Genomic DNA, 24,567 nt, shown 5'->3' on the forward strand with positions numbered 1-24,567 from the left:
AAATTTGTCTGCATCCAGGAGTCACGTGGATTAGGGCTATTTCTCCAAAGCAATCTGAGCTCTTTAAAAGTGGAAAAATAAACATGAAAAAAGGCAAAGTTCCTCCCAGAAGTGTCTGTGCCATGAAAAACATTTTTGTATTCACTCAGTCACTTGCTGCTTGAGAGAGTAACACCAGGATCCAGAGAGCGTTTACACAGCCCCTTCAGAAGGTGCTTCAGGAAGCAGCACCTGCTGATGAGTTAAACACTGATGAGTTAAAAACTGAGATACCCCAAAACCGAGTCTTTTGCTTGGGTTGTCTGGCATGGTTGTGTTACCTGCAGCAGTCCTTTCCCAGTGTAGCCATGCTTTGCTCTTTTGTGTTCTGCTCTTTGCTGCTGTATTTATTGAGCTTTCCTTAATGACAAAATTGAATTAATTCTTAGACCCTTGTTAGTGTTGTTCAAAAACTGGCTCTTGCTTTCAGGCTCTGGTCTCCGTTGTTCAGTAAGTCAGATTGTTTTATTGGATATTTGTTTTCTGTAAATCATATGAATGATCTAACACAGGAAAAAACCAACCAGTTAAAAACCAACCACAGCAGTTCCTGTTACGGTTCTTGGACTTCTAAAAATACACCTGTTTTGGATAAAAGTCATACAGATTTGTTTTCAAGGTGGATTTTCTGTAGGCTGTATTTTTACTGGCTCTGAAAAAGTTTTTTCTGAGTAGAATGCCTTGAAGGGAACATTCAGTTTTGGTGTGGGGTTTGTTTTTTTTTTTTCCCCTGAAATCTAGATGGATTGTAAGGGAGGCAGAGCTATTTATTAAAACAGAATGTAGTTCATGTGCAGTGAAATCTATTTTATATATATTTAGATACTATAAAAGAAACGTCTTGGCAGCTGAGGAGGAAAGTCTGCTGCTGCTGTTTTTTTTTTCTATTTTTTGGGTGGAGGTTTGTCTGTGTAGTTCTGTTTCAAGTCAGACTCTGCTTTAAGGCCTCTTTTTTTGTTTTGAAAAGCTGCTGTAGAGAGATAATCATTCACTCAGTGCAATGATTTTTCTTAGCAAATTGGTTGATTGGAAAATAAATCAATTAGTAGATTGTAAAGAGGCAGACTGTTGCATCCTCCTACCTGTTTCAAGTTTATTACTGAAACTAAGAGCAAAGAAAATTTCTACCTGTTTTCTGGAAAGCACAGAGGAAACAACCCCACCGAACTGCCAAGTAAGTGGCTTTTCTAGCTACGTTGCTGAGGTCAGGAGCTTCTGTTTTGTGAATTCTTATTCTGCTCTTAAATTTCCATAACCCTCTCTTTATTCAGAGCTGAAACTTTTATTTAGGCAGTATAGAAGTACAGGACCTGAAACTTCTGGGTCTGCAAGAGAAACATGACATCTATGGTGGAAGATGTTTGGATGCTGCAGCTATCCATCATTCTATTCTTGCTTTTAAAGAAACAAAAATCCTATCTCTTGTCTCCTTTTCTGCTTTATGTGGGTCTTACCCCCATCAGTAAAACTAATGAAAAAACTTGTGCCTCAAGGCAGGGCAAGGCACCAATGTTTATAAACCAGGATCCAACCTTACCCGTCTGCTTGGTCCCTCCTGACCTTACACCCCCTGTTGCCTCCCAACCTTACCTGCATCTTGTGCCTTTCTTTGTGAGCCTTTCTCAGGTGGTTTCAGGATCCTGCAGCAGTGATGTGTCATCAGAAGATGAGCTGCTCTCTTGGCTGTTTTTCAGCCCCAGTTGCATTGTTAAAAGTCATTTGTCTCTGTATTGGCTTGTCCTTGTCTAGGAGGCCTCAGACACTTTCAGGCTGGACCTGTGTGTTCTGCTCCAGCCTCGTTGCCTCCTGTTCTGCCCTGCTGCCATTTCACTCTACCCCCTGTTGTATCCTGCAAGCATTATCTGTCCCTGTTATTTTTTTCTGACCCCATCATGCTTTGCCTGCATTTTCAGCTTCTTGCATCAAGCACCCTCATTTGCCTGCTGCGAGTCTGGCCTCAGAACCACCATTAACCCCTGCACCACTAACCCACTCGTTGTTTGTCCCCCCATTGCTCAGAGCACCCCTGGCGTGACCCCAGAGAGCAGTTTTCTGAGCCTCACAGGGCACACAGTCATGACAGGTGCAGGCACCACCAGAGAGAGCACAGAGGACCTCCCTCACCTTTGGCCGACGGTGCCTCCAAACATGGGTGTTCCACCTCGGAGGATCGTCGGAGGTCTCCTTACCTGAGAGAGACCAGCAGTGGCCATCAGCAGGAATGGAAAACAGCCAGCCAGGAAAGGTCCCGGAGACATCCTAGCCTTGATCTGGAAAGAGAGGCTGAGCACGGTGCCTGTGATCACAGCCATAGCTGGGAGCTGCGGGAGAGGAGGACAGCTGCCCGGGAGAAGGGTAGGAGACCTCTCAGTCTTGACCTGGAGTCGAAGCACGGACTTTCAGATGTGGCACAGTACAGGAGAAAGCCCCCAAGGCAAGACAGAGGAAAGCACCTTCCCCTTCTTGACTTGGAACTGGAGGCTGAGCAGGAAACCTGGCATCAGGGCGGCGGCCGGGTGGTGCGCCCTGAAAAACACAAATCTCGCCATCAGGGTCACTCATCACACAGGATGGCACATGATGAGAAGCTCCATGATGGTGAATTTAGAGATGATCGTAGAAGGGGTGAGGCAAGAGACTGCAGAAGGGCAGGACAGAGGACACATTCCCCATCCCCACGTGCTGTGACCCAGGGGAAGGGTGGAGACTGCCAGCGAGACTCAGGTAACCAAGTGATGGGGAAGGTGTATGTATGTGTGGGGATGGACCTTTGTGTGCCCCATACTGGTATCTGAAATATGCGTTGCTTCCTTTGAAGATGCTTGTCTCCACTATCTACCTGCAGTGTGTACACAGTTAATCCTGTCCAGGTTTCTCCCCGATTTAGTGGGATTCTTCTTATCCATAAATGTTCTTGCTCTGTTTATGTCCTGATGTTCCATGGCATTGGAGAGGATGAGGAAGAAGGTATTGTTGGAAATGGTGCCCTTGGTATCCTGTGTTTTAAGAAAAAAGCCCTCCTCCCCAAAAAAACCCAACCCAACCAACCAACCAACAACCAGCTTTTGTTTTCATGATACATTTTGTGCAGTGGTCTCGTTGCACAAGAGAAAAAAAAAATAACAAACCCCCAAATGTAAGGATTATGCTTATCTTTTGTTGAGATGCAGGACTGTAAGTGAAAACACTTTGCTAAAGCACTAAAAAAACCAGCAATTTTCATCCACTTCTTATTGAAAACCCTGCTGGCAACTTAATCAATTCATTTTGGGTAAAGTTCAGTAGTGGCACTGGGTGTCTAACTGGGCTCTGTTTGTAAGATGGGGTTCTAGCCAAATTCTGTACAAGTGGAGTTTTCTGGGAAATGTGTACCTGTGTAGTTCTTGTTCAATAATACTTGGGGAATGGGGGCTTTAGAGATCCAGAAGCATCTTTCTGCTTTTAAAACCACACTGGAAGTAGGGGTGATCTAGTGAAAGTAGGAGACTTGGATCTGTGTCTGTAACAATGTGAGGAAACTTATGCTTAAAGCCGTCTAACTAATATTCCCATGGGTAAGGTGAGGATGATAATGGGTGTCTGTCTCTGGAGATACTGGGACAGTTATTCTTCCTCCTCATAATATGAAAGCCTTCCTTGGGGAAGTGGAAGGTGTTAATCAGGTTTATCTTTAAAATAACAAAACTCTTTACTCAAAGCCAGAACTGAATATTATATGAACTTTAAATATGCTTACTTGGCTGTTTTCTCATTGAATTGTAAAATTCATCGGTCATCCCAAGGAAGAAATAGTCTGAAATCTCATGTAAGCCTCTCCCAGGCAGCCTTTGCAGCCCATGCTGCTCCAGCAGTGCATTCAGAGTGCTGTGCTCATAACAGATGTTGGGCTGCTCTCTGCTGCCCAGTTTTGCCAGTGTATCTGTATCAAGGCATAGTGTGACAATTCTTTTCCTAGCATCACTGTCATCAAATACTTCAAGGGACGTGGTCTCTTCTGCCATATAGTTGCATTTGTTGTAAGACATGGTGTATCAGGTATTTCTGTGTGCACAGAGAAACCTTCCTAAGGTGTGTGCTGCACCTCTGCTAAAGATGCTCTCAAACCAGCTGTGTGGCAGGTACAACGTCGTGGTTCTCCTGAGGGGGAGCTGAAGAGAATATGGGTGTCTCCTTACCAAAGCATGTGGAGAATGCTTGAGTTAATTGTTTTCCTCTCACAATTCTGTAGGCACTAATTTGAGGGGGATGAAACAAACCATGTATGATGCACCCCGAATGGAACAGGAGTTGTCTGATGCGGAGATTGCTCGGAAGCTGCAGGAGGAAGAGCTCCTGGTAAGTTGAGGGGATGCATTAGTCATCTCGAAGGAACTAAGGTAGCCATTAGTGACAACTTTAATTTGTAACCCTTTTATCTATGAGAGTGACTTTAACACAAAGTGCTACTGTGCTTTCTAGTAATTATCTTTGTCTTCCATACACGCACATATGGAGTGACAGCTGGCATCCACCCTGTAAGGACCTATTTTTTTTAAATAAACACCCCAAAATTAAATTACTGAAGCAGAGTGATATTAAATTAATGTTTCCAGGCAGGTGAAGATGGCCTGTAGTCAGTGTGGCCAGCCCAGAAGTGAGACAGACCAGTGCCCATCTTTGAGAAGAGAGGGCAGCAGAGTTGGAAATCCATTGTGATGTGCCCTAGCAGATACATGAGGAAAAATTTCAGCTGAAAAGCTGAAATGACAGTTTATTGTTGGGTTGTAAGTATTGAGGTAGCTAAGTATATTTGGGGAGGATGGTTGTGTATTTGTATGGGCACCTACTTGCCCTGCCAGTAGGTTAATGAGTATGAATAATTCAGAGATGTTACTCTTTTTCTCTGTTTTTTCTTCTGCCATCTTTTTTTCTTTTCCCCAGGCTAATGAGGCAGATCAGAAGGCAGCTCAAGTAGCCCAGGATGAGGTGAGCAACAAGTAAAATATTTGTGGAATTCCTTTGCTTGTGGAAGCTGCCAAACACCACTTGTTCCCTCTTACCCTCTAGTTGTTCATTTCTCTCCTTTTAGGGGAAGCTTAGAGCTCTAATGGGGTTTGCTCCTACCTGAGTTTCATGTATATGCTCAGGCTGGCCAAGCAGACAGTTGCACTGCCTGTTGCAGCCATGACAGGGGAAGGAAGTTCATGGTTCTGTGAGAGCATTTCTTTTCTGAGCCCCAGGGGAGACTATCCAAGATGCTGTGAGATGAACCACCTCCTCCATTAAGGAAAAGGAATAGGAGGTAGAAAGGCTCTGCAAATGCAGTTCTGGCAAATCAGGGATCTGCTGGGCATGCTGCATGATGTCTGTCTTAATTTTGCCCTATCACTTGATTTCTGATCACAGATGGGTGAAGTCCTGGATTTGCACCCTTCCCATTAGCAGCTGTCCATGGGAAAGTTATTCAAACTCACAAGAGCAGTAAAAGTATCTGAGACACTGTCTGTGTTTTCCCTTCTAGGAAATTGCTCGGCTGTTGATGGCTGAGGAGAAAAAGGCTTTAAGGAGAGAAAAGTCTTCCTTTGAAAAGAGGAGGCATGATCAAGATTGGAAGGTATGTCAAGCTTCAGGAGGCACCACAGATAATGTTATTCTGATTTCCAGAGGGAGGGGTGTGTGTGTGGTGAAAGCAAAAGGTGGTGATGCTTCCAAAGGGTCTTGCTGTTTATTATTCAAGTGCTTCCCAAGACTTTTGGAGCCACCTACTTGGTTAGATGCTTTTGGCATGTGGCCTGGGAGATTGGCACTAGATGTCACAGCACTTTGTGGCCTTCCTGAAGCACTTTCAGTCCTCCTGGTGCAGGACCTTCCCTCTGCTGAAATCCTGACTGTAGCAATAAAAGCAGTAGTTGCATCTGTTTGTATAAGGGCAATGCAGATGCTTCAGATGTCACTCTGCCTCGTAATAAAATTGGCTGTGTAATGAAAGTACTGAGTCTATTTGCCTAGGTTTTTGCATGAGTAATAACAGAAAGGCTTGGCTAGCCAACATGGGAGAGGATAGGAAACAGATTTCATGGTCTGCACTGGTGAGGTGCTAAATGGGACGTTGTGTCAATCTTGGGGCCCAATGGAGGTATCTCTGATGTTTTCAGCTTCCTTACTGTGTTTAAGTGATTGCAGGAGCACAGCTGCGTGCAGCTGGTCCCTCAGCCCAGCCATGTGCACAGTCATTACACACTGTGTTTGACCCCAGCTTCAGGATGGTCCCCGAGAGTTGTCACATATTTAGTGCAAAAATTGAGTTTGGCTCAGCAAGGCTGAGTTTTGTTTACTGGAAACTAGTCCTGGTACTGGCATTTGAATGTCTGGCTGTAGTTAGTCGTACAAACCAAGCACGAAAGAGCTGCATGGAGCTGTGTCAGGCTCAGTGCACTGGTGGGTTTCTTGCAAGGCACAGAGATGAACAGATTTCCCTCCTTCCCATCAGCCTGATGCAGGCGAGTCCACGCGCTCAAGGTCAAGAGAAGGGCCTGAAACTCAGCGACACAGAAGCGACAGGTCTTCAAGGTGAGCTTGAACTGGCTGGCAAAAATGGGGAAATGCAACTGGGAAGCTGCTGAGAAGCTGAATCCTGGGGAGGAGTTGTGGGATGACCAGCCTGACCCACCCAGGAGGGAATTGGTGGAGTGCAGAGATTTTAGCACTGAGAAGAGATGGAGGGCACAGAGCTCGTGAGGTGTTTGGTGACATGCGTCACTCACTGCGCTCATGGCATTTGTCCATATTGGTCTCCATGCCTTGTGCTGACAGAGATTGATGAGCTTGTGCAATGACATTTGTTAAATGGCAGAAAAACATTGAGAGGGTTAAAGAGCTTCTGGGGATGTGAAAACAAATGTCATATCTGGGCAGGAAGGAGTAATCACCATGCATTTGCACAGCTGCTCCCTTGCGTCTTTGCTCTCAGTTAAGCCCTGTACACAGCTCCCACTGCTGCATGTGGACACCCCCTGCAAGCAGGTGCACTGTGCTTTGGGGTACCTCATCCCAAATTGGGAACATGCTCTAGCCCATTGTTGCTTCTGAATCTCTTGATACTCTGGCTCAAGGCCCCTCATGAGAGACTGGGCTCTGGAAGTGACCCCAGTGCCTTTGATTTCCATTCCAGAAAGGAGCCTAGAAATTCTTGTTGAAATTGCAAAAGAAACAACAGATAAGGTGTGAGACTGAAGAGAGATCATATTAAAATACTCTGGGACTAAAGCTGGGCAAGCATTAAACACTTCAAAATGTTGCTCTTTTGAGTGAGGTTTGCATCAGTCTTCATGATGGAAATTCTTTATTTCCTGACAACTTGAAACCATTATTAAATGAAAGAGGTGCAGGAGAAGCAGTAAATGCTCTGCATTTCTTAATGCAGAAACAGTAATGGGCTGTGCTCAGAGGAGCTGCTCTGCAGGCGGGAAGTCTGGGCCAGGCACAGTTTGCATCAAACTGACAGCGACAGACCAGACAGCTGAGATGTTCCTGTTGACACACTGTTATGCCTTTGAGGTATTTCCCATCACTCCTTTTACCCTGTGCTTGGCAGGTCACAGCCTCTCCTCGATGACTTTGAACACTCTCGATATTACACAAGCCAGCCCAGCCCCTTGCGCCAGATCCCCAGACCTGAACACTCTCCTAAAGGTAGGATCAATCAATCCCAGGGCTGCCCCAGCTCTTGGGTTGTTGTGAGCTGTTTTGCTCAAACAAGCAGCCTGCAAGACAGAGTATTTGAAGGCAATGCTAATAGAAACAAGGAGTGCATATTATTACACCAGCAGCAGGTGATGCTGGTCAGTGTTTGGGGCTGTACTTGCTAAGCGTGTTGCAGGCTGAGAGACTAAAAAGCTGAATTGATTTGCCTGGAGTTTGTCAAACTGTTGTCTGCATGTCCTCCATGATCTCTTAATGATGAATGACTGTAAATCCAGGCAGCAAATGATGGAGAAATGACACTAAGACAATGACATGATGGATTTTAGGTGACTCACTAGTATCAAACAATCCAATACAAGACAATCTTGCATTATCACCTGGCTGGCGGGTAGATGGGATGATCAGACAGAAGCCTCTCCTGAGGACAGGCTTATTTTGTTCCTGTGGCATCTCAGCACTGCTTTGTTGGCTTGTTTCCTGAAATCACTGGGCATAGAGCAGTGTGATTAAGGTCACCCGTGCAGATTTTTAACTCACAGAGTTGGCATTCAGATTTTTCTGTGGAGTCTCTGGGGAAGGAAAAGGGCAGTCAGAGTTTAACTCAGTCTCTCAGGTTTTGTTGAGCTCCACTATTGTGACTTATATGTGGACACTTTTTCCTTTCTGAAATTTAAAGTTTGGGAAATTTCTGTTCTGTCTTCATCAAGTAATCTGCAAAGTTGATGGCACTTAGATATCTGATGGCACTTAGATATCTGAGTCTGTAAACCCAGTGTTCATTCAGTTTTCTTTAGTGAGACTGTGAAGTGAGGCTGCAGCACCATTCACTCACTAAACAAAATGTGAATGTTTGCCTGTCTTGTGGATCTATCCTTCCTTTTGCTTGGGTAATGAAACATATGGTTCCCATTTTGGCCTTTGGCTTTACCAGTCCCTGGGAAGTCAGACAGATGGACAAGATGGCAGGACAAGTAAAATAGAACGGCAGGACAAGTAAAATACAACTGCAGGTAGTAGTTTCTCCACCGGGATCTAGCCTCACAGGTTTTTTTTCTTTGTTTTGTTTTCCAGGTTCCCGTAGGAAGCAGTAAACTGTGCTAGCCTTTGCTTTGGTACTGACTCTTCTGTAGCAAATATTACTGGAATTGCCAGGCAACTTCCTTGATTCCTGACCCGATGGGAGGCCCACCCTCCACTCCCAGGATCATCTCTTCAAGTGTCATCATATTAAGGAAAATTATTTGTTTCAGTTTCTTACTCATATGTGATGACTGAAGCAGTGCAGTATAATCTAGCTGCCACTGAGCTGTGCAAATCAACCAGCTGGCTTAACAGCTCCTTCATACATCCTTTTGAGGCTTTCCTTCTATTTTTATTTTTAATCTTTGGCTGGAGCTTTGACAAATAGGACAAATTGAGATGCATGTAAAATGGAGGAAAATTGAAGAAATGAGTTGTTATGGCAGTGCAGCGAAACATCAGAAGTACAAGTCCTTTCAGTATTAGGATGGCTTAGCACAAAGAGTTGTAAGAGGAAATGTGTTTCTTCCTGTTTTGGATAAGACAACCGACCCAACCTGACAGTCATACTAGGAAGGAGAATGCATCTTCAAACGTACACCAGCAAAGGCCAGACCCTGGGACCGGTGACAAAGAAATTGCCTATGGAACAGAATTTAACTGCTGTATTTCTTTCTAGGGTTTCCAAAAATCTGGATAGAGTGTGTAACTAGGCATTTAGCTCCAGATATAGGATAGAACAGTTAAAAGGAAGACAATTTCAACTGAAATTAGACCTTGTGTGCATGCTAGGGAGTTCAAGAAGCTGTGAGTTGTGGTTTGGGAACTCACACACGTCCGAATGGACCTCTGTGGTCACCTACTTTGAGCTTCAGTGTAGTAGAAGCCAAGGAATTTCACTGAAGCCAAGTAGGATCTCCTGTAACTCCTAGCTTGGTTGCTGATGCACTTGAGTACAGCAGCTTGTATCTGAACCTGCATATGTCTTGGAAACGTGGGGCTGAAAGAGGGCCATATGGGTGTTGAATTAAAAATCTACAGTTACAGGCCACTTGAGCTAAACACAGAGTGCTGAATGGTCCACACTATGTCTGTGCTGACTGCCTTCCCTCTACAGTGCTCTGTCTAGCACCCCAGGCAGACTCCAGTCTGGAATAAAAAAAATATTGCTCTCTAGGGCTTAGCAGGGTCCGCAGGTTTGTTGTCTGTATAGATTTGCCCATACATTGATTCCCCCCTTCCACTTTGATGGCTTTCTGCTCTTTGAAAATCATTTTTCTCTTGCACAGACAAGTAGCCTTTTCTTTTGGCCTCCACTCATTTTGATTCTTTTGTCTTTTTAATAATTTTTTTGCCATTATTTTCATGTATATTTTTAAACTACAAAGTTGAACATTTGAACAGTGGCTTGTAGTCTGTTCATCTGGTACAGGCAGGTTGTTCATGTGCCAGTCCAGTTCACAGCAGTGAGTTTGGCTGCCTTGCCCCTACAGCCCAGCTTCCTTAGTGCCCAGCACTGAGTCTGTCCTGCCATGCTCTTCGTTGTCTGCCAGCAGCTGCAGTTCTGCCACTGGCTTTGTGGAGGAGGGGAGACAGAGCTGCTTGGGAAGGGAGCCTTGACAGCTCTCTGGACCTGTAAGAAACTGGAAGAGACCATGGCTGTCTGCTGTTTCTCTAGTGCACAATTCAAGTCCTAAGGCAGCTGTAAGGCTTTAACCTTGGCTGTTGTCCTTGGTAGGATAGTTACTGGGCCAAATCGCTAGGAAGACTAGGCAGGTTTTTTTGTCATAAGTTGGAGGGGCAAGTTTAATGCCACAGCACAAACCCTTGTCTTGCCTTTACCAACAGCTCAAGATACTTCCATCTCTTACCCCCACTGGCCTGTTGGCAGCAGTTCAGTATCTATGAAGAACCACATGACCCCCAATAGACCAGGTATACACTATCCAAAAACCTTGTAATGTAGGACTTGGTGCATCAGCAGCATCCTGCTACCTGCATACCCTTGCTTCCAGACTGTGAGCTTACTCACCTGCATGAACCCTTAAGTGACTTGCAACGTCTTGCTTGCTTGCTGCTGCTTCTCAGGAAATATCCCAGCCAGCAGCTAAATTTTACTGTCCTTGCCTTGTTTACTCTTCTCGTTCTGTCTCTGTCTATTCAGAAGTGTTAACGTTGTTTAAAAGGATCCAGAAAAATAACAACATAGATCCTGTTTTTCCTTTTTTCTTGTTTATTTGATAACTTGGCCCAGTGTGGCAACCTCATCTACCGAGATTTTATTTTATAAAAATTTATTTTTGTATTTCATATAACAGTCAAAATTTCTGCTGCTGAAAATGCCATTTTTTTTTCCTATGGGCTTTTTCCCTCCACTGCCATCAGAGTAATTATTGTGAAATGAATGCCTGGTATGTTTTTATGAATTAACACTTCCTACATAACAGGCACTGCTGCTTGTATCACCTGGTTCACTTGTGAAAACTGGATGGGGAAAAGCCCTGCCAAATCAGGAAGTGGTTGAGCTTTGTACTTGCTGTGCTTGCGAAAAACTGGTGACCCGCTGCAAAAGGCAAAGGGAAATTGCCAACTAGGAATTCAGCCCTCTGTGGGTCTCTCTGTAGGGTGGCTATGATGGACTTTCTTGCACTGCAGTTGGCTGATGTAACTCTTGTCTTACCCTAATTAGAAAAGTCATGAAGACCATGAGCCCCCTGACATTTGAAAAACCTGTTAATTCAGAAGGGATGCTTGGTGGTATCCAAGTTGTTGACTTCAATGGGAGCGAATAGAAATATGAGAGAAAACTCTGATTTAGTTTGGAAGCTGGGTAGAGTCTGAAGAACACCTCAGTACCTGCTCTGTGGAGCTCCAGGATCTTCTTAATGGCCTCCTTGGGCCAGTCAAGCTCTCCAGCCATGGCACCAAGAGACAAAGAGCCCAAGGGAAGGAGCATCTGCTGCTTCCTTGGGTGCCTTCAGGAAGTGCTGAATGCTTTATGGGCTATTTTGCTCTGTATCCTCCCTTCATCCGTATCTTTTTATTCTTACTGTCTACCTTTATTCGTTTACTGTCCCTTTTAAGTGTTTCTCCTGTTTTATTTTTCTATAGCCCTTGTGGAAAGGGGGGCCCTAAGGTTTTGTTAGAAGGGGCTGACACCTATCGAGAGAGAGAAATGCTAGGAATGGTAGCTGAGGAAAGCAGATAGCAAATGGGGTATAAGCAGAGTAATTGTTCATCTGATATACTTTGGGGTCCCGATGCAGTCAGATAGGTTAGAGACTTCCCAAGGCAAAGGTTGCAACTGGACTTCTGTGTTTAGTGACCACTTTTGGAAGGGAATTCCGTGATCCCACTGAAGTCAACAAGAGTTAAGATCATGGATGAATAAGGAGCCAATTCCTCTTGGGGCTCAGTGGCCACAGTTCTGCTGAGAGTCAAGAAGGTGCAGTTGATGTAGGCGAGATGCAAACTCAGCACCTTGTACATGTGTTCCTGGAAAGAAGCACAACAAAGCTGATCTTTTATAAAGAAACAGCAATATTTCCTTCTTATGGCAGAAAAGTGTTTCAGTATCTTTATTTTTTCCTTGTTTTCTCTTGCCAAGCTTTAGTAGCTTTGTCTATGGGTTTGCTCCAGATTTAGTAGGATATAGGAGTCCTTGCTGGGACCCCTGCCTGGGTTGTTCAGGTCTTGTATCCCTTTATCAATCTGTGCATTAACAAGGCATCAGGCACCACGTGGAAAATTCATCTCCGTGAAATCCTGGTACTTCCTAATATTCATAGTTGGCACATCTCAGCCACAAGAGCTCTCACCACCTCCTTGCCTCCGTCCAAAGCACAATGTCTGCCGAAGAGAGGTTGGGTGAACCGGAGGGATCGTGCCTTACCCGCAGGGATACTCCATGTCTTCAGCAGGCTGATCCGAGTAGCCTTGCTATGAAACACTGTCTTAATCTGGACTGTACAGCTTCCTGCAGCAAGAAGCAGCTGTTGTCACATAGATAGATCCAACAGGTTAATTTTATCTTTTTTTTAAAGAACTTCGTGGTTTTGAACTTGATGGGGTGAGAAAATATCAGCTCTTAAGGGATAAACGAAGTCTCATCATTGAATTTCTCCTCTTGGGGAGGAAGCATAGAAGTTACAGATGCTGCAGTCTGCTTCACTCTGTAAAAGGGATCTTGTATGTACAGTATTTTTATATCTCTGCATTCCCACCTATCAGGATTTGAATCAGAATTGATTACATTCTCTACTTACGGAAAAAAATGGATTGTTATTTTTACAGTGCTAGACCTTTTTGTGTTTATTTTGTGCCAAATTACACCCACTGTTACATTCTAGTGTTTTCATTCAGTTTATTGCTGTGGATCAATGTGTGTATTATATGTTTTTATTATCAAGGTTTTTATTTTAATTCATATTATCCTGTATACAAACTAACTGTGGATTGCTAATTTATATATAAAAAGGGGAGCACTTGGAGACAGTGTGAGGATTCCCCTACTTAGTTTACACTCTTGTAAGTTAGCACAGCCAGTCTATGAAACTCATTTCTTCTTGCCCAGAACAATCTCCTGGGTGTCCGTCCGCCTGAGCAGGTGGCTCCTTCTGTCCCTCACGGCAGCACTGTCACTGCAAGACTGTGAGATGCAATGGGAACCGAAGCACAGCTCATGGCATGGACTGATGGGCAGCTGAGCTCAGTGCTATCCAGCTCCTGCCAGTGATGCCAGGTAGGATGCTGCTTTGAGGTTAGCTCTGCTCTATATCCATCTCCAGCCAATGGACAGTTGGTTTTGCCCCACTCTCCCAAGATGTTCAGGGCTTAGTTTTGCAGTTGCTTTGGGAGGTGGGTGTGGGACGTAGGCCTAAGGCACAGTGGTATCCCTCACATGAAGTATACCACAGGCAGCTTGTCTTATGTTTGTTGCAGAGGACAGGCATAAACCTACAGAGAACCCAGTTTACTCCTGAAATGTGCTGTAGCACGTTTGTGGTTGTGCAGCACTGCTGTGGAGGCACTGGCTGTGCTGCACACATGTACCCCTTGGACTGCTGTGCCCAGGACAGGCTGTGGGACATGTGTTTCATGTTAAGAAAGCTGCCCTAACCTCAGCATCTGGGCTGGAGATACATTAGCCACCTCCTCCCCATCAGTAGCACAGGGCAAAGCTTAGCTGTGCAGGTTGGGCTCTTCCAGGAGAGTTCCAGAGAGGACAGTGGCACACACAAATGAGTATTTTCTACTTCGTGGTAAACAAGTTCCACTGTATCAGTGTTCACTCTAAGTAGACTCCATGGTCTGTCTCCAGCTGCATCTGTGCACTGCAATATAGTTAATTGCCTCAGAGAAATAACTGCAGTTGTCTCATTTAGCTCTTCAGGGTAAACTTTCAGTCTGTTGAATCTAAATATTAGCCATGCGATGAGGTGGATTAGTCAGAAGGCTTAAATTCCTCAGAGCTGCAAGTGTACCCTGGGTTGTAACAGCTAATCCTTAAATATGAATTGCACACTGACAATAATCTGTCTATGCAAGCCTATTCTTGTTTTCATTTTTGACTGTTCCCTCTATAATTTTACCAGGTTTGGCATAGAACTTCTGAATGACATTTAACCAAAGTATCATGTCTGTGTGTGCGTGTGTATAGCATGTTTTGCTTCATGCTCCTGAATTCTCATTGAATGTAAAGGGAACATTGCCTTGCCCCATTTTGTTCAATAAACCGCTGTATTTTGTTACCCACCACATCCTTCTGTCCCTCCTTGTGCTTTTTCTGGAAACACTGAAGTGGGTTTCACAAAAGCAGGAGAAAACAACACTTTGTTCCACGCTTTGTTCTGAAGCTCAGCTGCTTCTACCAATGATTACGTTCTTCCACTGTAATAAATGTAGCAAACAAACAAATTTGTACTTGATTTGATTATTTTGTGGACAGACAGATGGAAAAAAAGCTATCTAATATCTTGGAAAGGATCTGGACTGTTTCATTTCCTGAGACTGTGATACTGAAAAATAAAGCAGTATAATTATTTGTAAGGGTAGGATGCTTTTTCTTATTTAATTAACACAGCTTTTAAGTTTGCAAAAAGCCTTGAAGATTCCCACAAACAACTTGTACCTACAGTGGTGGAATGAAGGCAAGAAGGAAACATGGCAAATGCCCTGTGACTGACTGCTGTCTTCAAAAGCATCAGCTGAGGATGCAGCCACAAGCAGCTCAGACATGATCTGAAGCCACTGTCATGTCACAAACTCAGTTTGTTACTGAACATGCTAAAATAAAGGGGAGGTTACAGAATATAAACTGGATCTTGGATCCAAACTGTAAACCTTTCCTAAATATTTAATTACTCAATTCTCTCCGGTTGCCAAGTATGAGAATTGCAGAGGGGGCAGAGAGCCCTTTGGCACACCAGCAGGGGCTGTGCCAGGCTGTTCCTCCATGGCCCAGAGGTTTGGGTGCAGGGGTGAGTGCTTTGACTCCAACTGAGTTCAGTTTTGGGCTCAATTGGGTTCTATGTCACAGCACTACCCCAGTGCTTTCAAATGTCTTCACATCATCTTTACCTCCCACCAGCTCCATCTCAGACTCCCTTAGGTCTTAGCAGTGAGTAGAAGTAGGAATCAGCAAAACAGACATGGCTGGCAATGCAGCAGCCATGTTGTAAAAACAGGGCACTGAGGAGCGCCAAGAGCTCTGCCAACTTACAACCTATTGCAGCCTCTTGTCTGGAGTGACTGGGCTGGTCTGTTTTCTCTGAAAGGCTTCTTTCATGCCAGCCTTGGCACTTGTTGAAGCAGTAGGCTATGGTGGGAGGGGGTCCAGCTGGAGCCCTGAGAAGCACTGTTCACCTGCTGCAGCAATGTGCACACAGGGAACTGGATGTGGGAGCCACAGAAAGAACAGTGAGGAGCCCCTGGGGACTTTTTCTGTAGCAGAAGACCTTTCTGATCTCTGAGTTTCCAAGTTGCACGCTGCTCTCAGACTGTATGGGTGTGGGTGGCCATTGCAGGTGGGTCCATTATGCCATTGGTGATGGATCAAGGTTTTCCAGGTATCTTCCATCTGTGAAAAAGATAAGCCAGCGGAGATGGCAAAAAGTCACCGTTGCTGGGTACCCATCACCCCGACTGCCCCCTTGGCTGCTTTGTCCTGCACTTCAAGGTAGGAGTTGCAGGCGGCAGCTGCATTCTCCTGCCTGTGCACGTCTTCAGATCCTCATTTTCCACCCAGGTCCATGCTGTGTAACCAGGGGCTCTTGTCCCCAAAAACTCGCATGTTTCTCATGTTTTGGGAGGGCTGAACCTGAGCTACAGGCTGCCAGTGGAAGGAAGTGCAGGGTTGGGGGTGCTCACACAGCAAACAACTTTTTGTGGACAGCCAGGGCCACACTGAGCTGTGGTTTGCTGACTCATGCATTGCTCTGGGGGCAGTTGGTGAGTGACTTACCTGGAACTGTTGCTCCTCTTGTTCAGGAGGCAAATCATGGCTGCGGAGTGACCCAGAGCCTAAACCAGGTGAGGTATGAGAGGTACAAATTACTTGCTGTAGTACACATGGTATGTATGTACCATTCCGCATTCGTTTCCCAGAGATGTGGTGGGTTAAAGCAGACCTGAAGGTGAAGAACATCCCCTCTGCCATGTGAAACCCTGGTTTATTCCTGAAACTGTTCCTTCTCAGTTTCAATATTGAGCAAAACTAGCCCCTGTATCTCAATTCTTCTCACTATCCTGCTTAGAAACAAGTGACAGCTCCTGGCACCGATCAGTTGTCTCGGGTCAGAGGTACATGTGTCCATCACCATGATTTGTTCTTGCAGAGACAGTGATCCTTGAACCCTGAGCCCATCAGTTTTACCCTGACTCACCCTGGTCAGAATTCCTGACACAGTTGATGGCAAAAATTAGATTTAGTAAATGAGACCTGGGATCAGGCTGCAAAACAAGTTTAAAACAAGCACAGAACTTGAGTCTGGCAGCTGGCTATTTGTTGAATGTGCTTCCCTGACCCCAGAGAGCCCCAGACAAGCACCCGAGCAGCTCTGCCAAAACCTGCTCCTGTTTCATGTTATTGCTGGTGAGCAGTAGCTGAGTACTGACACCTCAATTTTCACAAAGTCTCCCTTCCCCTAGCACTGCTTTTGCCTTAGTAATAGCTCCCCTGTCCTGCCCTTGTCCCCCAAAATGGACATTCTAGCTCCACCTCCATGACTCACCTCGTGGCCTTTCGAGGCCAGGCTTCAAACACAGGCACAGCGAGCCCCTGGCTGGTGCTGGGGGCTAGAAATCGTGCTACACATGATTTCTATTTATGTATAAACAGCGTAATGCCACGTCACAGGGCAGTTTTTTTCCTGGCTATTTTAGACTTGGATGGTGTCTCATTTTACCGAAAACACGGTTGACATATGCAGCACTGAATTGTGAGCCAGAGGAACACGTGTGTCTCACTAGCGGCGTTTATGCCCAGGAGAGCAGTGCAGGAGTGCCTGAGCATCCCATTCCCTGGGATGAGCATGGAGCTGGCACAGGTTCTTACCCAAGAGTGCTCTACACTGCTGCCTTCCTCCGTTCTTTTTCCTCCCCAGGTGCAGGCAGTGTCCAGAGAGTGATACCATTGCATGTACATGACACCAGAGGTTACTTGTGGAATGTGAGCTTTGTCCCAGCAAAGCTGGAAAAGAGCTGATTTGTAGTTAACAGTTGCTGGTACAACAGTAGGACGTTTACCATGGGAAGGTGGTGTTTGGGGAGAGGATGAAATGTCCAGCTACTCAGGGTTTATTCCCACCACTGGCACTGGCTGCCAGCTGCCACACTGCACGCTGTGCCAAAAAGTTCTGCTCAGCCTGTCAGGGGACACATAAACCCCACTTAAGCACTTCACTTGAGTATTTTTATTTACTTGTTAATTGCTCACAACTGATGAAACACTGAAGGCCAGCCTGAAGGTGCATGTTAATGTCCAGGAACATCCTTCCCATAGTGCACAGGCAGGTCTGGAGGAAGGGATTGCTTGCAGTCCCCTCTCCAAAGAAGAAGGAACACATCAAGAACAACTGTTTCTCCATGAATTTTCTGGTCTGCTAGCAAACCCAGCCAGCTTGTCCTACTCAAAAAGTCCTCAGCCATAGGAAGTGTGTCCTGTGCACAGACAGGACTGCCACTGTTGCCACAAGGAACCTGTGAGAGTTGGTGCAGAGCATCTCACAGGAGAAGGGGGATGCACTGTTGCAGCACCTGGGGTAGAGAGGACCCACAGCTGCTTCAAGTTTGGCCATGACTGCAGATCTGCAGACCTGATTGCAGCTGTGTCTTGTTGACACCTTCAGGGCATAAGAGTGACCAGTAGCAGCAGCACAGGCTGCTACCCACCCCTGAGGTGCGTAGGTCTCTGTTAGCTAGAGAATGCTGTGCTGTTCCAACAGCAGTAGAAGACCAGGTTGCACTGGTGCTTGCTCCTCTGCAAACAAAAGGAGTTAAATCAGCTGTGCAAAGATAGTGCCAGTTTACCTCATCCATAAGAACACTGAAACAGTTGATCTCTCCTGGTTTCCTGTTCTCTGTCTTCTACACCTAGCTGAGAAGAGACCCTTGTGGGTCCCAGCTGACAGTGGTGGCCTCCATCAGAAGCAGGTAAGCCAAGAAAGGATGGCTTTTCTTCTCTGTGGGACAGACACTGGTAGCTGGTCTTGGGAAGATGTCTGCTTGAAGTCAGGATGTGTTGAAGTTTGTACTAATTGCTCTGTGACCTTAAGGTGTATGAAACATTGCTCTGTGCAGATTTTGCCTCAGTGTCAAAGTGGTTCAGCTGTGTGAGCACAGCTCAGGGCTGGAGCTTTCCCACTCAGCCTGTCAGCACAGCAAACGTTCAAATATTGTGTGGCACTAAACTGCTTTTCCTTTCAGATAAAACTCATAGCTAACACTGATACATCTGCACTCCCATGGAAATGTCTTGATACCTCTATCCCATGCTTACTGAGTGTATTATCAACTTTCTTCACGTTCCTCACATGAATGAAGTCGGTTTTAGTGCCAGCTATAGCGTGAAATCCAGTCCTTTCTAGTCACAATTTTTTTCTCCCAAGTATTCTTAACAAGGGATGGGAGAAATACATGGAGGTTTACCTAAAAATCCATCTCTCCCTTGAGAAAGGAAGAGAAAATTAAAAACTAAAGCTTGAAAATTAACTTGGATTAATAAAGAAAATTTATAATAACCTGGGGGATAAAAAAAGAAAAACTCAGGAAGGTGGAAAAATCCTTTCCTTTTAAGTGATTACTATTGCTCCCATGCTCGTTCAAGTGCTGTGCCTGGGCCCAGGGTGCTCCAGCAGCACGTTCTATCCCAGGGCTCTCTCTAGTGGTTAGTTCGCAGAAGGGAAGGACTGTACAGACGCTCACTGGTGGCGCTGCGTCTGCACCGAGAGGGACACACTGTACCTGCACCGAGGGGGCTGCATTTTTGGGTGCTGACACTCCGCAGCAGAGAGAGCAGAGCAGCTGTACGCTCCCCTCTCGCAGATGTGTCTCCTGCATGGACCTCAGGAGCACAGGCAAAAGCAGCCAAACTCCTACCTGTGAGGTGTACAGAGAGAGGAATCAAACCCAAGGCAGATGTATCAATGGTGCTTTAGTTCTGCTAAGTCTTCAGGGTAAAAAAAGTGCAAGTGGGCTGTATTGGATGAAGTCATTTGAAACCCTTCAAAAGTCGAAACACTCTATAGCCTCAGCATCCCTTTACACAGCTGGATGGGGTCAGCTATTCACTCTATAGCTGTATCAGATTGGTTACAAACAGATCTCAGTTTGAGAGCTCTGCCTTGCTCCTTTCAGCACACTGCAGCTGGGACTGACAGCAGAGAGGATCCCTCTGCTGGATTGACCAGCAGTCTTTGGAGACCTGCATTTAAAAAAAAATATTTATTTATCACTGGGCAATGTGGTTGGTAATAGCCATTGTCACCTAACCTATTGATGGCTTGAAGGGTAGTATTTGGGCAATTTTCTTATTTACAGTATTGCACATTTTATATTTATTTTATTATAGTAATTGTGTACCAAAAGCTTAGATTTTAATGATGTTAAATATGTGGCACTCAAAAACTTGGGAAATAGTAGAATTTAAATAATAGAGATAGTGCTAATTTAACCACTTTGCCAGTACACGATGTAATCCAGTGAGGATTGGGACAGTATTTTTCCCTGGACTCTTGCCTCAGGCCCAGGGCAAGCTCATTGCATGCTGAGCTGTGACTAGTGCTGCCACAACCTCAGTCTTGGGATGGCAGCCACAGGCATGCTATTCACTAGCAATCCAACACATCGGCTTCTAGGACATTAATTAAAAAAAAAAAAAAAAAAAAAAAAGACAAGTTTTAAAGCATTACATAAAGACATAAAGTAAAAACTCCCCAAAGAACAGGGAGTTCTGCTTGACAAATAACACAACCACCCACACCAGCTCCAGCCAGGAGCCAGAGTCTCCACCACTTTCTCCTATAAGCTCTTAATGCCCCAAAGCAAGTGACTCCTCCCTTTTATCACCAGCCCTTCCCAGCTTGCTCTCCTGGGAAAAGGCCTTTTCACACTTTAGAAAGATGCTTGTTCCCATCCTTCTAATGGATTTAAACTTTTCTCTGTTTTTGTTGTGAGTGTTTTGGTTTACTCTTTAGAGGATTAAAAATTGACCTCCCCCACGCTTTTTGTAACTTTTGTGTGAAATACTTCAACCTGTGGTTCAAATACAGTAAATGGTTTTCTCAGGCTTGCAGTGCTTTGAGTTTTGGAGAATATTGTCGTTCTGTGGTGTGAATCCCAGAGAAAACTGTGGCTGGTGGTTTGCAAAGAACCTTTCAGTGACTGTGTGTGTAGCACCTCTGCAAAACTGTACTGGATACCCATGTGTCAAGCAACCTGTCTGAAAACTTGGCCTTGCAGCCTCTCTTTCAAAGGGGAGAGGTGTGAGTGGCTTCTGCGGTTCGGGAGGGTCTAGGTGGGGTATGGGCTGATACAGAGCACTGCCCCAGGCCCTGCAGCCAAGCTGCTGCAGAAACTGCCTGGCAAGTATTTTAAATGTCTTACTGAGCCACCATAACCTGTGGAAGAGAGATGTTCTGTAGCAAAACTACCACTTAGTGCTGTGAAAGACAAGAAAAAGCACTTAAGGAAACCTTCTTGCTAAATCATTCCATTTTTGCTGTGCATGAAGGCAGAAAAAGCATCACTACTGTGTAGAATATTAGAAAGTTCCCTTGCAGGAGTTACCTGCATCCCACTGCGTTGGTGTTGTACAATCCTTAAGCAATCCTTACTTCAAGTTGATCTCATTTATTTTCTTTAAAGGCTTCAGAAGCACAGCTGTATTTATATGCCTGAATCCCATGGACCTAAGCACATCAGTATTTTTACATCTAGATTTTTTTTCCCCCCTTCAGTCTTTATCCTTTACAGCTTAATTGGGTTCTGTGTTACTGAAGGCTGCTTGCCACTTAAAGACATTGGAGAGTTGCATTGAAATATTTATGTCCAGTGCATTACTTCATTAAGGAAATGATCTAAAATGAATGGAGATTGAATTATGCCCAAAATGCCCTATAAAACTGGATGCTGACTGATTACTTAATGGTTCTCCTGATACATGATGCATTAGAGGTCTCTGTTGCCTTTAATTTTTCATGGGCTGAACTCAGTCTTGCAGCAACCCCAGATTGTTGGTTAATGGGCTTTCCTTGTAACAAAGAGTATCATTCCTTTTTTTTCCTTGACATACGTGGTATTTTCATGATATATGAGTTGAAGTGTCAAAGTATGTTTTGTGCTTGAGAATGTATTTGGGGTCACTAAAGGGATCACTCCCATTTCAGTGCTCATAAGCCAACCTGTTCCAAAAATACTCCTGCAGCTCAGGAGAGTCCTTGCAATGTGTTTTTCCTTCAGACACGTACAGGTAAGCTGTCTCACGAGTGCACTGGCTGTGTAAGAGAATGGTTCTGTAGTTAAAAATGAAAGAGCTGAATTTGGTGCTAACCACTCAACAGCGTATTTGGACAGCAGAGAGCTTTTGTCAAAGCTCAATTTGGTCTTCAGTAACAGATAATGAATTCTCCCCACTGTGATCAGCTAAAGCAAATAGCAAAACAAACATTACAGGATGCAAAGGAACACTGTGATAGGTCTTTTAGACACTGATGTCCTCACTTCCAAGCATGACGTGCATATTCTTTTCTCTTCTGGAGTCTTCCTTCTATTTGTTTCATTCCTTAGGAAAACCTCTCTGTGCCTCCATGATGGAGATTCTCCAGCCTGTGTGGGCTGGACAGGACTCAGAGTGAATTTGGGGACAGCAGAGTCTGCAATAGTGAGCTGGGACCTGGCAGGTCTGCCTTGCTTGTAAGAGTCCTGCAGCATCATTCCTACTTCTCATGGCTGGTCCTGCAGGCCTGGGCAAACCCAGCTTCTCAGGACCTGTGCAGTGCCAGTTTCAGTGCCTGGGAGGGATCTAATCACCCACAGGCAGTGTTGGCCTGGCCTTCTGCAGGGCAGAAGTTCTTCAAACCTTCATTTGTACAAAGGAAAATGTCCAGGATTTAACAGAAATGCCTTTTTATAACAGAACTTCCAGCTGTATTTCCCTTTTGGCCTGTCCCTTAATCTCACTGTCTCATGCACTAGGAAAATCCAATCCTTGTGGAGTTAATTTTCTTAATTGATGCTTATTGGATTATCTTTAAAATCAAATGAGCTTTAGCTGGGTGAGCTGGAAATAAAGAGCATGCAGGGACTTAAGGGCAATTGAATTCATTAGTATTCCTTTGCTAGTAAAACACAGCTCCTGCAGAGCCCAATTTCCTGAAACACTGGAGATCCCTCTACTGTGAGGAACAGTTGTAGCAGAAAATACAAGACTGGGGGTCTGGAGAGTTGGGGCCACCTTTCAGTTCAGTGTAAGTGCAGTGTTGGTGGGGTTGAGGGTACCAGCAGGAGGTGCCTGGTGCTGAGCAAGGTATGTGAAATGCATTGCCAGCACCAGACCTCTCCTGGGGAAATCTGGGATTCCAGAAGTATGGTTTAAAAGATCAGTATATTGACACACTTTGGGCTATTCACCAGGAAATGCAATGTGTGTGGGATGTGCCTGGTTCAGGCTGACATCAACTTCCATGGCTCGAGGGGACCCAGACACTCTCCAGGCAGCATCCACTGCACTAGTGTAGCAGTTTTCTGCATCCAAAGCGTAGGTGGTTAGCAAGCTGAAAACCTGGGGTTTATTCTGTCTGCTCACTGAGATGCAAAGCCATGTCTCCACTGTGCCAGGAGAGTGTGCTGGCTACACAAATTTGGTCTGATAATACTGTGCTCTCCAGGCCCTGGTGCTCAAGCTGTGCTGCCTCTGATGAACTGAGCTCCCAGGACCAAGGGAAGTGATGCAAGGGGGAGCCTTAGGTGTCCCTCAGAAAGAGGGCAATCCTAGATCAGTCCTGCTTCTGCAGTAATTCAGGCGTTTGACAGCGTCATTAGATAAAATCCTGAAATATCCTCGCTGTATTGAGCCAAGCTTGGCACTTGCAGGATGCATAATCCTGGGGCAGCCTCACCTTGAGCATGTGGATAGAATTGGTGTTTCTGTGGCTTCCAAGGATCTTCTGGGAGCTGTGCCCCTCTGAATGATGGCAAGCAGTGAGCCTGGGAGCCAAATACAGCAGCTAGACAACAAACAACTGTGGGGATAAATAGTTGGAGGGAGATGTAGGGGAGTCAAGATTACTGTGGAGTGAGGCATGAAGGAAAAGGCCACAAATGCAAAGGAAGGGAAAATAGCATTTTTATTGTTTTTCTTCTAGAAGAAACTGGGGGTTTTGCTTTGCCTTCCTGGGGAAAAGAGAATATCTACTCCCTGTTTCACAATGCAATGAAAACCCAAAGCAAATCTTCTGACTCCTGACAACTTGTGGTTTTTGACTCCTGACAGCTTGAGGTTTTTAACACAGTAAATAAAGCAACTTGTTTTCTCAAAGTCAAAAAAGGACCTGTGGTTTGTGACGAAAGTTATTAATAAAATGTCTTCTCTTGGGCAGTGAATTTGGAGGTTGCCTCATCAGACAGTAATTACCAGACCAGCACCACCATTCCTGAGACAATTGAAATTTAGCCTCCTGACAAAAAATTGATTTTGAAGATTAATTGTCCCCTGTAGCACAGTTTTAGACTGATCTGAAATACAGAGAGGACAATTGTCCTTGGGGTTTAATAGAGCTGTCTCTTTGATATCCACAGAGCTAGAGCAGCTATATGTGTTTTTGTCCTGGCTTACAGATGATGACAGTAGGAAGGCAGCATTTTCAGAGAGGTGCCACTGTCAGGAAGGGGAACACCTGTGGGTGATGTCTATCCTAGCTGCGCTCCCAGTACCTGTGCTGGACCGAAGGTAATGACAGATTTTGTAGTTTAAAAGTGGAATTTCCTCATGTAGCTCTAACTGCAACAATACCAGTGCTGTATAATCTGCACAGCTTTTAAACCTGAGTTGGAAAGACAAAGCCAGCTGGAAATAAAGAGCATGCAATAACATCAATATCTTGATGTTATTTTTCAAACCTGTATGAAAGGGCACCGCTTAGAAACCTGGCTGGCTCTCATCTCCCCCGGGAGGACTTTTGAAGTGTAGTAAAACAACCTTTGCTCTCTTTAACACAGTTATGGTTTATCTACTGTGGAGGTGTTGCTTTGAGCTGGGGAAACTTTTCTGTGTGGAAATTCATTTGGGATATACCTTTTTCCTTGCCTGTCTTTCTGTGGTTTGAGCTG

General features: G+C 45.0%; 1 protein-coding gene across 2 annotated transcripts in view; it reads left to right on the forward strand.

The window, feature by feature from the left end:
• CCDC50 (coiled-coil domain containing 50) overlaps nucleotides 1-14,790 on the forward strand; it is a 42,568-nt gene extending 27,778 nt beyond the window's left edge. Inside the window, exons 6-12 of one of the 2 annotated variants that reach the window (XM_017810645.1) lie at nucleotides 2,059-2,763; nucleotides 4,268-4,374; nucleotides 4,960-5,004; nucleotides 5,540-5,632; nucleotides 6,509-6,588; nucleotides 7,613-7,710; nucleotides 8,794-14,790. In XM_017810645.1, coding sequence (XP_017666134.1) covers nucleotides 2,059-2,763; nucleotides 4,268-4,374; nucleotides 4,960-5,004; nucleotides 5,540-5,632; nucleotides 6,509-6,588; nucleotides 7,613-7,710; nucleotides 8,794-8,813 — 1,148 coding nt within the window. In that variant the 3' untranslated portion in view covers nucleotides 8,814-14,790. The remainder of the gene's footprint in view (nucleotides 1-2,058; nucleotides 2,764-4,267; nucleotides 4,375-4,959; nucleotides 5,005-5,539; nucleotides 5,633-6,508; nucleotides 6,589-7,612; nucleotides 7,711-8,793) is intronic. The other variant, XM_017810646.1, reaches the window with a different exon arrangement.
• The last annotated feature ends 9,777 nt before the right edge of the window (nucleotides 14,791-24,567 follow it).

This window comes from Lepidothrix coronata, unplaced genomic scaffold (assembly GCF_001604755.1).
Source record: "Lepidothrix coronata isolate B3197 unplaced genomic scaffold, Lepidothrix_coronata-1.0 Scaffold29, whole genome shotgun sequence".
NCBI lineage: Eukaryota > Metazoa > Chordata > Aves > Passeriformes > Pipridae > Lepidothrix > Lepidothrix coronata.